This window comes from Panulirus ornatus, chromosome 63 (genome assembly GCF_036320965.1).
Source record: "Panulirus ornatus isolate Po-2019 chromosome 63, ASM3632096v1, whole genome shotgun sequence".
Taxonomy (NCBI): domain Eukaryota; kingdom Metazoa; phylum Arthropoda; class Malacostraca; order Decapoda; family Palinuridae; genus Panulirus; species Panulirus ornatus.
Genome location: NC_092286.1, coordinates 29192710 through 29208775, shown reverse-complemented (window position 1 = coordinate 29208775; position 16066 = coordinate 29192710). Strand labels below are relative to the sequence as shown.

The 16066-nt window shown below is 40.7% G+C and overlaps 1 protein-coding gene across 6 annotated transcripts in view; it reads right to left on the bottom strand.

Annotated features, from left to right (window-relative positions):
* Positions 1-16066, bottom strand: part of LOC139745975 (enhancer of mRNA-decapping protein 4-like) — a 188591-nt gene that overhangs the window by 18544 nt on the left and 153981 nt on the right. For all 6 annotated transcript variants that reach the window (XM_071656723.1, XM_071656721.1, XM_071656725.1 and 3 more), the window contains one exon: positions 10686-10890. In XM_071656723.1, coding sequence (XP_071512824.1) covers positions 10686-10890 — 205 coding nt within the window. The remainder of the gene's footprint in view (positions 1-10685; positions 10891-16066) is intronic.

Here is a 16066-nt window from a genome sequence, read left to right as displayed (position 1 = left end):
TGTGTGTGGACATGTATGTATATACATGTGTATGGGGGTGGGTTAGGCCATTTCTTTCATCTATTTCCGTGCGCTACCTCACAAACGCGGGAGACAGCGACAAAGCAAAATAAATAAAATAAATAAAATAATGTATATATGTATGCGAGTACATAGGTCTTTCTTTGTCTGTTTCCAGGCGTTACCTTACTGATGCAAGAAACAGCGATCAAGTATAATAATAAAAAAAAAATGTGTATGCATGAGTATATATGTATAAGTACATATATGTTTATACACGTGTACATGAGTGGATGAGTCTTTCTTCATCTGTTTCCAGGCACTAACAATGGAAACTGCGATCAAGCATGAAAAAATGAAGGTGAGTAAATTGAGTATATAATACTGATATTCTTCTACCTGGGGATAGGGGAGAAAGAATACTTCCCACACATTCCTCACGTATCGTAGAAGGCAACTAAAGGGGACGGGAGCGGGGGGCTGGAAACCCTCCCCTCCTCGTATCTTAACTTTCTAAAAGGGGAAACAGAAGAAGGAATCACATGGGGAGTGCTCATCCTCCTCGAAGGTTCAGATTGGGGTGTCTAAATGTGTGTAGATGTAACCAAGATGAGAAAAAAGGAGAGATAGGTAGTATGTTTGAGGAAAGAAACCTGGATGTTTCGGCTCTGAGTGAAAAGAAGCTCAAGGGTAAAGGGGAAGAGTGGTTTGGGAATGTCTTGGGAGTAGTCAAGGGTTAGTGAGAGGACAAGAGCAAGGGAAGGAGTAGCACTACTCCTGAAACAGGAGTGGTGGGAGTATGTGATAGAGTGTAAGAAAGTAAACTCTAAACTGATATGGGTAAAACTGAAAGTGGATGGAGAGATGGGTGATTATTGGTGCATATGCACCTGGGCATGAGAAGAAAGATCATGAGAGGCAAGTGTTTTGGAAGCAGCTGAGTGAGTGTGTTAGTAGTTTAGATGCAAGAGACCGGGTTATAGTGATGGGTGATTTGAATGCAAAAGTGAGTAATGTGGCAGTTGAGGGAATAATTAGTGTACATGGGGTGTTCAGTGTTGTATATGGAAATTGTGAAGAGCTTGTAGATTTCTGTGCTGAAAAAGGACTGGTGATTGGGAATACCTGGTTTAAAAGGAGAGATATACATAAGTATACGTATGTAAGTAGGAAAGATGGCCAGAGATCATTATTGGATAATGTGTTAATTGATAGATGCGCAAAAGAGAGACTTTTGGATATTAATGTGCTGAGAGGTGCAACTGGAGGGATGTCTGATCATTATCTTGTGAGGGCAAAGGTGAAGATTTGTAGAGGTTTTCAGAAAAGAAGAATATTGGGGTGAAAAGAGTGGTGAGAGTAAGTGAGCTTGGGAAGGAGACTTGTGTGAGGAAGTACCAGGGGAGACTGAGTACAGAATGGAAAAAGGTGAGAACAAAGGGCGTAAGGGGAGTGGGGGAGGAATGGGATGTATCAAGGGAAGCAGTGATGGCTTGCGCAAAAGATGCTTGTGGCATGAGAAGCACGAGAGGTGGGCAGATTAGAAAGGGTAGTGAGTGGTGGGATGAAAAAGTAAGATTATTAGTGAAAGAGAAGAGAGAGGCATTTGGACGATTTTTGCAGGGAAATAATGCAAATGAGTGGTAGATGTATAAAAGAAAGAGGCAGGAGGTCAAGAGAAAGGTGCAAGAGGTGAAAAAGAGGGCAAATGAGAGTTGGGGTGAGAGTATCATTAAATTTTAGGGAGAGTAAAAAGATGTTTTGGAAGGAAGTAAATAAAGTGCATAAGACAAGGGAGCAAATGGGAACTTCAGTGAAGGGGGCTAATGGGGAGGTGATAACAAGTAGTGGTGATGTGAGAAGAGATGGAGTGAGTATTTTGAAGGTTTGTTGAATGTGTTTGATGATAGAGTGGCAGATATAGGGTGTTTTGGTCGAGGTGGTGTCCAAAGTGAGAGGGTTAAGGAAAATTATTTAGTAAACATGGAAGAGGTAGTAAAAGCTTTGCGGAAGATGAAAGCTGGCAAGGCAGTGGGTTTGGATGGTACTGCATTGGAATTTATTAAAAAAGGGAGTGACTGTATTGTTGACTGGTTGGTAGGGTTATTTAATGTATGTATGACTCATGGTGAGGTGCCTGAGAATTGGCAGAATGCTTGCATAATGCCATTGTACAAAGGCAAAGGGGATAAAAGTGAGTGCTCAATTTACAGAAGTGTAAGTTTGTTGAGTATTCCTCAGAAATTATATGGGAGGGTATTGATTGAGAGGGTGAAGGCACATACAGAGCATCAGATTGGGGAAGAGCAGTGTGGTTTCAGAAGTGGTAGAGGATGTGTGGATCAGGTGTTTGCTCTGAAGAATGTATGTGAGAAATACCTAGAAAAGCAAATGGATTTGTATGTAGCATTTATGGATCTGGAGAAGGCATATGATAGAGTTTATAGAGATGCTCTGTGGAAGGTATTAAGAATATATGGTGTGGGAGGCAAGTTGTTAGAAGCGGTGAAAACTTTTTATTTAGGATGTAAGGCATGTGTACGTGTAGGAAGAGAGGAAAGTGATTGGTTCTCAGTGAATGTAGGTTTGCGGCAGGGGTGTGTGATGTCTCCATGGTTGTTTAATTTGTTTATGGATGGGTTGTTAGGGCGGTGAATGCAAGAGTTTTAGAAAAGGGGGCAAGTATGCAGTCTGTTGTGGATGAGAGAGCTTGGGAAGTAAGTCAGTTGTTGTTTGCTGATGATACAGCGCTGGTGGCTGATTTGTGTGAGAAACTGCAGAAGCTGGTGACTGAGTTTGGTAAAGTGTGTGAAAGAAGAAAGCGAAGAGTAAATGTAAATTAAGAGCAAGGTTATTAGGTACAGTAGGGTTGAGGGACAAGTCAATTGGGAGGTAAGTTTGAATGGAGAAAAACTGGAGGAAGTGAAGCGTTTTAGATATCTGGGAGTGGATTTGGCAGCAGATGGAACCATGGAAGCGGACGTGAGTCATAGGGTGGGGGAGAGGGCGAAAGTTCTGAGAGCGTTGAAGAATGTGTGGAAGTCGAGAACATTATCTCGGAAAGCAAAAATGGGTAAGTTTGTAGGAATAGTGGTTCCAACAATGTTATATGGTTGTGAGGCGTGGGCTATAGATAGAGTTGTGCGGAGGAGGGTGGATGTGCTGGAAATGAGATGTTTGAGGACAATATGTGGTGTGAGTTGGTTTGATCGTGTAAGTAATGTAAGGGTAAGAGTGATGTGTGGTAATAAAAAGAGTGTGGTTGAGAGAGCAGAAGAGGGTGTTTTGAAATGGTTTGGTCACATGGAGAGAATGAGTGAGGAAAGATTGACAAAGAGGATATATGTGTCAGAGGTGGAGGGAATGAGAAGTGGGAGATCAAATTGGAGGTGGAAAGATGGAGTGAAAAAGATTTTGAGTGATCGGGGCCTGAACATGCAGGACGGTGAAAGGCGTGCAAGGAATAGAGTGAATTGGAACGATGTGGTATACCGGGGGCCAATGTGCTGTCAATGGATTGAACCAAAGCATATGAAGCGTCTGGGGTAAACCATGGAAAGTTCTGTGGGGCCTGGATGTGGAAAGGGAGCTGTGGTTTCGGTGCATTATTACATGACAGCTAGAGACTGAGTGTGAACGAAAGTGACCTTTGTTGACTTTTCCTAGCGCTACCTCACACACATTTGGGGGGAGGAAGTTGTTATTTTGTGTGTGGTGGGGTGGCGATGGGAATGAATAAAGGCAGACAGTATGAATTATGTACATGTGTATATATATGTATATGTCTGTGTGTGTATATATATGTATACGTTGAGATGTATAGGTATGTATATTTGCGTGTGTGGACGCGTATGTTTATACATGTGTATGTGGGTGGGTTGGGGCATTATTTTGTCTGTTTCTTTGCGCTACCTCGCTAACGCAGGAGACAGCGACAAAGCAAAATAAAAATAATAAAATATCTTCTATCTATACAACAGAAAAATTATCGCACAGCAACTTTTTGGCATTTTATTTACTTTCCAAAACTGATAGAAAAATAAAAGAAATATTGCACCTTTTTGCATTTCCTAAGCTCCTGACTGAACATAAATTAGAAGTACATCTAATTTAGCACCTTTTCTGAGGAGGGGGTGGTGATGGGAATGGATGAAACCAGCAAGTATGAATATGTACGTGTATATATGTATATATGGGGATAGGGGATTAAGAATACTTCCCACGTTTTCCTGTGTGTCGTAGAAGGTGACTAAAAAGGGAGGGAGTGGGGGGCTGGAAATCCTCCCCTCTCGTTTTTTTTTTTTTTTTTTAATTTTCCAAAAGAAGGAACAGAGGGGGCCAGGTGAGGATATTCCAAAAAAGGCCCAGTCCTCTGTTCTTAACGCTACCTCGCTAACACGGAAAATGGCGAATAGTTTAAAAGAAAAAGAGGAATATACGTATATGTCTGTGTATGTATACAGTGAAATATATATGTTGTATATGTGCATGTATGGGCATTTATGTATTTGAGATTTCTTAATCTATTAATACTGCTACTCATTTGATGTAGTATATGATCTAATGCTGTGATTAAACCCTATGATAAATGAAAAAAAAATAAAATGCAGATTGTAGTCAATCATTTCGCCCAATGACAAAAGATATTTACCAAATACAAATATGGAAAAAGATGATAGAAATATAAGTGATGCTGGGCCTTCATAATGAGAACTGCCCAGGCGTAAACAAAAATAAAATCAACACCATTTCCTTACTGCATAATAGAAATATGTTCAAATACAAATACAAAACCACAGAAAGTTGCTTGCAGAATGTCGTTAATTTTGTTTTCTCTAATACTTCAGTAGTGTGAGTTACTTGCTGGACCAGTTGGCTTTTTTCCATAGCTTATGAGCTTTAAGGAGCAAGACCAGCTCTCTTCATAAGGAAATTACACACTGAACCCTGTAAACCAGTGCCTCAAAGTGCTTAAGGATTGCAGTTCATAATATAGAAGGCCTGGAGGTATTTTACTGAGGCGAGTTGTCACATTCATGCAAGACCTAGCACTTTTTGGAGCAGCTGTTCCATTCATGCTCCTCGTGTTTTAGAAAGAATCTTGATGGAAGATACAAGGATGAAGTGAGGCATGACAGACGAAGTGGGTGGACCCGGATCACCGTAAAACAGTAGACACATTAGAAGCGTTCCTCCCTACTTTTATCATACGATTTCCTGAGACCGAGCACTAGAGGACGTGAGTCAGAGGATCATCTCGTCCCCATCACATCATTCAGAGCGATACCAGTTTGCATCAGCCTTCACTCCTGCCTGCAGTAGCATGCTTTCCGACATGTTTCATGAGCTCCTCTTCGCCAACGGAACTACCTTGGCCCACCAGTGATGCTACTACGTTTGAAAATCAAGAACCATTGCAACACAAACCTCGCCAGGTGGTAGAGTGTCCCGCAGTGTATCGGGACAGACTTCCCCAAAACTTTTTTTAAAGGGGAAGTAAATGTTTATAGTTGTGTTACTGGAGTGATAGTTTTCATACATGGTGCTTTGACAAGAAAATAGTGAAATTGGAAAAAATGTAGCTTAGACATTGAAGCTTATTGATACAGTGGTTAAATTGATGAGAACTACTACTGACGTTTGTGTAAATAAATTAAACATTTCCTTTTTCCATAGCCAGAGGTTGAACCATTATGTGACATTCATTTTTTCATTTCATTTCAAGCTAGAAGTTTCAGTTTTCTAAATTGTTTCTTACATTTTTCACATGTATATATATGTATGTGTGTGTGTGTGTGTATATGTGCGTGTGTGTGTGTGTATGTGTGTGTATGTGTATATATATATGTATATTATCCCTGGGGATAGGGGTGAAAGAATACTTCCCACGCATTCCTCTCGTGTCGTAGAAAGCGACTAGAGGGGACGGGAGCGGGGGGCCAGAAATCCTCCCCTCCTTGTATTTTTTAACTTTCTAAAATGGGAAACAGAAGAAGGAGTCACGCGGGGAGTGCTCATACTCCTCGAAGGCTCAGATTGGGGTGCCTAAATGTGTGTGGATGTAACCAAGATGTGAAAAAAGGAGATAGGAAGTATGTTTGAGGAAAGGAACCTGGATGTTTTGGCTCTGAGTGAAACGAAGCTCAAGGGTAAAGGGGAAGAGTGGTTTGGGAATGTCTTGGGAATAAAGTCAGGGGTTAGTGAGAGGACAAGAGCAAGGGAAGGAGTAGCAGTACTCCTGAAACAGGAGTTGTGGAAGTATGTGATAGAATGTAAGAAAGTAAATTCTAGATTAATATGGGTAAAACTGAAAGTTGATGGAGAGAGATGGGTGATTATTGGTGCATATGCACCTGGGCATGAGAAGAAAGATCATGAGAGGCAAGTGTTTTGGGAGCAGCTGAATGAGTGTGTTAGTGGTTTTGATGCACGAGACCGGGTTATAGTGTTGGGTGATTTGAATGCAAAGGTGAGTAATGTGGCAGTTGAGGGAATAATTGGTATACATGGGGTGTTCAGTGTTGTAAATGGAAATGGTGAAGAGCTTGTAGATTTATGTGCTGAAAAAGGACTGATGATTGGGAATACCTGGTTTAAAAAGCGAGATATACATAAGTATACTTATGTAAGTAGGAGAGATGGCCAGAGAGCGTTATTGGATTACGTGTTAATTGACAGGCGCGCGAAAGAGAGACTTTTGGATGTTAATGTGCTGAGAGGTGCAACTGGAGGGATGTCTGATCATTATCTTGTGGAGGCAAAGGTGAAGATTTGTATGGGTTTTCAGAAAAGAAGAGTGAATGTTGGGGTGAAGAGGGCGGTGAGAGTAAGTGAGCTTGGGAAGGGGACTTGTGTGAGGAAGTACCAGGAGAGACTGAGTACAGAATGGAAAAAGGTGAGAACAATGGAAGTAAGGGGAGTGGGGGAGGAATGGGATGTATTTAGGGAATCAGTGATAGATTGCGCAAAAGATGCTTGTGGCATGAGAAGAGTGGGAGGTGGGTTGATTAGAAAGGGTAGTGAGTGGTGGGATGAAGAAGTAAGAGTATTAGTGAAAGAGAAGAGAGAGGCATTTGGACGATTTTTGCAGGGAAAAAATGCAATTGAGTGGGAGACGTATAAAAGAAAGAGACAGGAGGTCAAGAGAAAGGTGCAAGAGGTGAAAAAAAGGGCAAATGAGAGTTGGGGTGAGAGAGTATCATTAAATTTTAGGGAGAATAAAAAGATGTTCTGGAAGGAGGTAAATAAAGTGCGTAAGACAAGGGAGCAAATGGGAACTTCAGTGAAGGGCGCAAATGGGGAGGTGATAACAAGTAGTGGTGATGTGAGAAGGAGATGGAGTGAGTATTTTGAAGGTTTGTTGAATGCGTTTGATGATAGAGTGGCAGATATAGGGTGTTTTGGTCGAGGTGGTGTGCAAAGTGCGAGGGTTAGGGAAAATGATTTGGTAAACAGAGAAGAGGTAGTAAAAGCTTTGCGGAAGATGAAAGCCGGCAAGGCAGCAGGTTTGGATGGTATTGCAGTGGAATTTATTAAAAAAGGGGGTGACTGTATTGTTGACTGGTTGGTAAGGTTATTTAATGTATGTATGACTCATGGTGAGGTGCCTGAGGATTGGCGGAATGCATGCATAGTGCCATTGTACAAAGGCAAAGGGGATAAGAGTGAGTGCTCAAATTACAGAGGTATAAGTTTGTTGAGTATTCCTGGCAAATTATATGGGAGGGTATTGATTGAGAGGGTGAAGGCATGTACAGAGCATCAGATTGGGGAAGAGCAGAGTGGTTTCAGAAGTGGTAGAGGATGTGTGGATCAGGTGTTTGCTTTGAAGAATGTATGTGAGAAATACTTAGAAAAGCAAATGGATTTGTATGTAGCATTTATGGATCTGGAGAAGGCATATGATAGAGTTGATAGAGATGCTCTGTGGAAGGTATTAAGAATATATGGTGTGGGAGGCAAGTTGTTAGAAGCAGTGAAAAGTTTTTATCGTGGATGTAAGGCATGTGCACGTGTAGGAAGAGAGGAAAGTGATTGGTTCTCAGTGAATGTAGGTTTGCGGCAGGGGTGTGTGATGTCTCCATGGTTGTTTAATTTGTCTATGGATGGGGTTGTTAGGGAGGTAAATGCAAGAGTTTTGGAAAGAGGGGCAAGTATGAAGTCTGTTGGGGATGAGAGAGCTTGGGAAGTGAGTCAGTTGTTGTTCACTGATGATACAGCGCTGGTGGCTGATTCATGTGAGAAACTGCAGAAGCTGGTGACTGAGTTTGGTAAAGTGTGTGAAAGAAGAAAGTTAAGAGTAAATGTGAATAAGAGCAAGGTTATTATGTACATCAGGGTTGAGGGTCAAGTCAATTGGGAGGTGAGTTTGAATGGAGAAAAACTGGAGGAAGTGAAGTGTTTTAGATATCTGGGAGTGGATCTGGCAGCGGATGGAACCATGGAAGCGGAAGTGGATCATAGGGTGGGGGAGGGGGCGAAAATTCTGGGAGCCTTGAAGAATGTGTGGAAGTCGAGAACATTATCTTGGAAAGCAAAAATGGGTATGTTTGAAGGAATAGTGGTTCCAACAATGTTGTATGGTTGCGAGGCGTGGACTATGGATAGAGTTGTGCGCAGGAGGATGGATGTGCTGGAAATGAGATGTTTGAGGACAATGTGTGGTGTGAGGTGGTTTGATCGAGTAAGTAACGTAAGGGTAAGAGAGATGTGTGGAAATAAAAAGAGCGTGGTTGAGAGAGCAGAAGAGGGTGTTTTGAAATGGTTTGGTCACATGGAGAGAATGAGTGAGGAAAGATTGACCAAGAGGATATACGTGTCGGAGGTGGAGGGAACGAGGAGAAGAGGGAGACCAAATTGGAGGTGGAAAGATGGAGTGAAAAAGATTTTGTGTGATCGGGGCCTGAACATGCAGGAGGGTGAAAGGAGGGCAAGGAATAGAGTGAATTGGAGCGATGTGGTATACCGGGGTTGACGTGCTGTCAGTGGATTGAATCAAGGCATGTGAAGCGTCTGGGGTAAACCATGGAAAGCTGTGTAGGTATGTATATTTGCGTGTGTGGACGTATGTATATAAATGTGTACGGGGGTGGGTTGGGCCATTTCTTTCATCTGTTTCCTTGCGCTACCTCGCAAACGCGGGGGGGAAAAAAAAAAAAAAAAAAAAAATACTGATGTCTTCCTTCAAACATACCCATTTTTGCTTTCCGAGATAATGTTCTTGACTTCCACACATTTTTAAAGGCTCCCAGGATTTTCGCCCCCTCCCCCACCCTATGATCCACTTCTGCTTCCATGGTTCCATCTGCTGCCAGATCCACTCCCAGATATCTAAAACACTTTACTTCCTCCAGTTATTCTCCATTCAAACTTACCTCCCAATTGACTTGACTCTCAACCCTACTGTACCTAATAACCTTGCTCTTATTCACATTTACTCTTAACTTTCTTCTTTCACACACTTTACCAAACTCAGTCACCAGCTTCTGCAGTTTCTCACATGAATCAGCCACCAGCGCTGTATCATCAGCGAACAACAACTGACTCACTTCCCAAGCTCTCTCATCCACAACAGACTTCATACTTGCCCCTCTTTCCAAAACTCTTGCATTCACCTCCCTAACAACCCCATCCATAAACAAATTAAACAACCATGGAGACATCACACACCCCTGCCGCAAACCTACATTCACTGAGAACCAATCACTTTCCTCTCTTCCTACACGTGCACATGCCTTACATCCTCGATAAAAACTTTTCACTGCTAACAACTTGCCTCCCACACCATATATTCTTAATACCTTCCACAGAGCATCTCTATCAACTCTATCATATGCCTTCTCCAGATCCATAAATGCTACATACAAATCCATTTCCTTTTCTAAGTATTTCTCACATACATTCTTCAAAGCAAACACCTGATCCACACATCCTCTACCACTTCTGAAACCACACTGCTCTTCCCCAATCTGATGCTCTGTACATGCCTTCACCCTCTCAATCAATACCCTCCCATATAATTTACCAGGAATACTCAACAAACTTATACCTCTGAAATTTGAGCACTCACTCTTATCCCCTTTGCCTTTTTTGTTATACAGTAATATATAAAAAATACATCACTCATAATTCCTTTTATAATATTCAAACCAAAGATGTGACTGACCCCAGAAGTCCAGAGTAAATGTAAAGATTAAATAACTTGGGAGTCATTTTCCTAAACTCACGCTAATCTAGGCAAAACTGTACAATGTACAGAATAATAGTGTAAAAAGTAAAGGAAAACTTAATGCCATGTGATATCCCCTATACGGATAGAGTGGCTTACAAATAATGAAAACACATTTTCTAACATCTATGTATGTATTTTCAATGAATATGTGATTGTTTTTACAATAACCACAGTGTTCCATCTATAATGTCAACAAGAACCAAGATCAGTGTTTAAATTGATGACTCCATCTTTAGAGGTGAAGCCTAAAACTCCCAATTTTACAATCCCAATAAAACCATGGCATTTACAGCCCATATGCCTTAATCTTCTCCTGCACCCCTTGAGGTCAAACCATACAAGGGAAATAGCGATATCTTTAATAAAAAAGATTCTTAATTTTCTTAATAATTCATAGATTTAGTTAGATGGTACCATGATTCCGAAAATTAAACAGAATACAACCATTACATACCTGCTTGAAGGCTGTGTTGAATTGTCCTTGTGAAATAAGCGCTTGAACTTGCTGTTGTGCTACCTTGGGGTTATGGGTGTGTGGTGTTGGGGCAGGAGTATGGGTACGACTTCTGGCATCAACCACAGCTTGGTGCTCTTGCAAAGCATGTGTCACCTCTTCACGCACCATTCCTCTTATTCGCTCACAAAGAGATTCTGACAACCTATAATATTGGGATAAAAAGTATTAATAATGTCTCTAAATAATACTAAGAATAACATCTTTCTTAAAGATACATTCAATTACAGAATTTTTTTTTCCTAGCTGCTTTTCACACCTTAAAGAGGTAGCACTGAAAGCAAACAAATAACAGCCTAATTTGTCTGTCAAATCTGCTGTACTGAAACCAATGCCTACACCCACAGCCAAGCCCCACAAACTAATCCACAGTTTCCCATTTCTTCTTCATATGATATTTTAACAATCAAGTTTCAGGAGTGTCTCAGAGATAATTGTCTACAAAGTAAAAACAATGAGCATCTATCTCTAGATGTCCCTGGCAAAACTGAAAAAGAGACCTTTTCATCTTGAGTATTTGTATAGCTATAAAAGAAACAGGTGAAAATGGGAGTAAACAAAGCTAAGGGAGATGGTGAGGAATGTGAGGTATTTAGGAAAGTAGTATTGGCATGTGAGAGAGAAGTGTAAGACTTGTGGAAGGTGAGCATGTGAGAAAAGGTTGCGAATGGTGAGATGACGAAGTAAAGTTGCTATTGAAACACAAGAGAGAGGTATGCGGGTAGTCCTTTATGGGAAGGAGTGAAAATGATTGGGATATCTATTAGAGAAAACAGCATGAGGTTCAAGGGCTGAAAAAGAGGGCAAATGAGTGTTGCAGTGACCGAGTATCAATAAACTTTAGGGAGCATAAGATGTTTTGGAAGGAGCCTAGCAGTGTAAGAAAAACAAAAGAACAAATGGAAACAGTGGTGAAGGGGGCAAATGGGGAAGTGGTATGAGGTGAGGAGGAGATAAAAGAGTATTTTGAAGGACTGTTGAATGGGTACCATGATAGGGTGGCAGATATAGGGTATTTGGGTCGAAGAGATATATGTAAAGTGAAAGAATCTTGGAAAGGGGTTTGGTGAAGAGAGAAGAGGAGGTGAAAGCCTTAAGTAAAATAAAATGTGGCAAGGTAGCTGCAGTGAATAGTAATGCAGCTGAATTTTTTGAAGAAAAAGGGTGACTGTGATGATGACTGGTCAGTTAAATCATCAATGTATATACGAATCATGGGGAGGTGCCTAAGGAATAAAGAAATGCATGTATAACTACCATAGTATAAGGCCAAGGAAGACAAAGGTGAACATTCAAACTACAGAGGTATAAGTTTGTTGAGTGTAACTGGTAAATTGTATGGTAAATTGTATGGGAGAGTGTTGATGGAAAGGAAAAAGGCATCTACTGAGCATCACTTTAGGGAAGAACAAGGTGGCTTCAGAATGGTAAAGCAAGTAAGGGTCAGGTATTTGCTTTAAAGAATGTGACTGTGAAATACTTAGAGAAACAGACTGAATCATATATGGCATCTATAGATCTAAAGAAAGAATGTGAGAGGGTTGACAGGGATGCTTTGTGGAAGGTCTTACGAATATATTGTGTGAGAGGAAAGATACTAGAAGCAGTAAAACATTTCAATCAAGGGCAAGGGTGTATGGAGAGTGAGTGGTTCCAGGTGAAGGCTGGTTTGTCACAGAAGTATGTGATGTCACCGTAGCTCTTTAATCTGTTCATGGATAAGGTGTGTGGGAGGTAAATGCAAGGATCTTGGAGAGAGAAGAAAATATTCAGTCTGTATGGGGTATGGGGCTTGGGAAGCAAGTCAGTTGTTTGCTAATGACACAGCACTGGTGGTAAATTCGAGTGAAAACCTGAAAAAGATTGAGACTGAGTTTGGAAGACTTTAAAATGAGGAAGTTGAGATAAATGTGAATAAGAGCAAGGTTGTTATGGTTGAGAGACTAGTTAGCTGGGAAATGAGTGAGAACAAAGAAAATCTGGTGTGAATTAAGTGTTTTAGATAACTGAAATAGGAAATGGAAGCATATGGAAACATGGAAGTGGAAGTGTGTCATAGAGTGGGTAAGGGGGGAAAATATTTTTGGGAGCACTGAAAAATATGAAGAAAGAAAGGTTATCCAAGAGGAGCAAAAAGGGTTTGGTCTGATAGTACAGTTGTCTCAACAATGCTGTATGGATGCAAAGCATGTCTTTAGCTATCTTTTATTTCTGCCTCAATAACATGTGGACTACTGGCATTCTGTCCACAAATGTACAATCTCTCCTTGTCAAAAGTAAAACGTGATAACACTTAACTCGCACAGCTCATTCTTCATAACTCTAGTTTTTGCTGTGGTGAACACTATGTGCTGGCGCAGCCTTTCGGCAAAATGGAAGGAGCAGTAGATGGTAATCGGTAAGAACATTAAGGTTGGAGCATTAGGCAGCAGCATTAGAGAGAAATAGTCAATAACATTAGGTGGAAGCCTCAACAAACACTGTGCTAGAGTTGCCCTCTACCAGTGTCCTGTTATGGGTGAGGCACTAGAGGCTAAGAAGCAGCACTGGAGTTAACTCATTATTTTGATTCTCTTGCTATGGCAACCCCTTTGAGGGAGTTCCAATTGGAACAGTTGTCAGAGATAAAGATAGACAGATAAACAGCATGGGTAATATATGAGGGTGCGAGTGCAAATGTTTCACGACAATATGTGGTGTGAAGTGATTTGATCAAGTGAGTAATGAAAGGGTATGAGAAAGATGTGGCAATAAAAAGTGTGGTTAAGAGAGCTGAAGAGAGTGGCTGAAACAGCTTGAACATATGGAGTTAGCAAAGAGGATATATTTGTCCAAAGTGGATGGAACAAATACAATGGGGAGACCAAATTAGAGATGGTAGGATAAAGTGAAAAACATTTTGAGCAATCAAGGCCTGAATATGAAAGAGGATAAAAGGAATGCATGGGAAAGAGTGAACTGGAAAGATGTGGTATACTGGGGTCGATGCGCTGTCAATGGACTGAATCAGAGCATGAGTCCGAGGTAAACCATGGGAAGGTTTGCGAGGCCTAATTATGGATAGGAAGCTGTGGGTTTGGTGCATTACATATCACAGTTAGAGAATGGATGTGAGTGGATGCAGCCTTTCTTCATCTGTTCCTGGCACTAGCTCACTACAGTGATCAAATATTGAAAAAATGTGTCTAGTTACCACAGATACGTGAAAGGTGTCATTCCATGACCCTGTGTCATAAGGCTTACCCCCTCCAATACCTTCCTCCTCCACTGTCCCTTATCTACCTCCACTAGGGGAAGATGCCATAACCAGCACTACACCATGCCCATACTATTTATATTAAGTTGATTGTTTATGGATTACCTATCTATTGATGCACACTCCCTCCAGAAACTCCCATCGAGGGGCTAGCCACGGCAAAAGGGTCTCCACTTATCCATCTTTACATAGTTCCATTGCTTACACTAAGCCATGCATTATCCCCCCCCCATTTCTCTTCCTCCAGTACTCTCCCACTCTATTTCCCAGTATGACAGGTGGTTTTCCGCTCATCTACCCCTTTAGTCACACTATCATATTACTCTCCTTGTAAACTCCATGTCTTACATCCTTTCCGCATGCCTAAACCCCCTCTAAGTATTATGTGTCATCTACCCTGCCACTCCACTCCACAATTCACTTCCTCTGCATTCCCTGCCCTACCAAATCTCTCATATACCCCCTTAATTCTTTCTTCATTCCTTCAAGGTAGTCAGTCACTTCCACAGCTTGGATTCTTGACCTCTGTGACTCATTCCATGTCCATGTTTTGGCTACATAAATCAGGGACCTTCTTCACTTCCATACTTACAACTCTAAGCTTCATTATCCTGTCAAGTGTCCAAGTAACTCTTCTATTCTGTAATGCCATCTCCCTTAGCTTTCTTTCCACATCACCAATCTTACCCATGAGAGCTCCCAAATACTTAAATTCTGTCATCCCTTCCAGTCTTTCTCCTTCCATATCTATACTACAATTTAGTACACTTTCTTCTCTAACTCTGAAGAGCTTTGCAAAATCTATAATCTCGCTCTGTCTCCTTTCAAAACCATTACTTTACTTTTACTCGCACTAACGTTCAATCATCTACACTTACAGACATCATAAGCATCCTTCTAACCCTCCACAACTCCTTTTCACTCTCATCAAACAAGACAGTAACATCTGCAAACAAGCTTGTACATACTCTTTACTTTTACATGCTTTTACATGCATTTCATTAAAAACAGTGATAAGTGTTCTCTCTGAACGCACACCATGAGGCTAACCACCCACTCCATCTCCATCCTCTCACCACCATATGAACATCAACTTCCTGTAGGACCTACGTATTCAATGCACAATCAAACCATGGCCATATATTGAACAGTATCTCACTTGTTTGCATATATCCCTTTCTTTTTCGTGCAATTTCTTTCATTTAATAAATGAGAAACAGAATCTGGAGATTTTTTTACTTCATCATGATGTGCAACATTGCAATATAGGTTTCACCCACTCCTATCTATCTATCTTTCCATCAATATATGTGTGATGCCCATGGAAAAAGTCTCCATAACTGCTGGACTCTAAATGAAAGTTATATCTCGATATGAAATAATAAATGAAATAATAACTCGTCTGTTTAAAAAACTAGCACTTTCTTTTCTGATGAATTCTATGAAAATGCTAAGACAAGCAATTTCAAAAACTTTGTAAAACTTAGAAACCTGATATCAAAAATTTGAAACAAATAGTTGCGCTGTCTTACACAAACAATTTCTATGGATTCTTCTTTTCTTTTTTTTTTACAAATAAGCAAAAACTGTACACATAATGCCACTTGCCAAACTAAAATAACAGAAATGTAGATACCCAAAATATAAACTTTACTGTATAATTTTTTCATACTTGATTGCAGGTAATGGGCCTTCAAAGTTCTGTTTTTTCTTCAAATTTCCCCACTGATATTGCCAGTTCTGTCATCCATCCATCAAATCTAATTTTCTTTCATAATGCCAAATGATTTGACCTAGGGGTCTGAACTTTCATATCATACAGGAACTTAAATATCAATAACTATCAAAATTTCAACATTCTCAGGAACCCTGACTATATATTTACTGCATTTTCATCGTGGACAACAGACACTTATCTACGATCCTGCAATTTTCACATGCTGGAACTGTGCACCACTGCCTTCAAGTGTACTTCAAATTTCTGTACCACAAGGAACCCTGTAAATAATGCTTTCCTTGCCCCCAACAACTTGGAATAAAGAAGAAACAGCTTGAGTGTTAACAT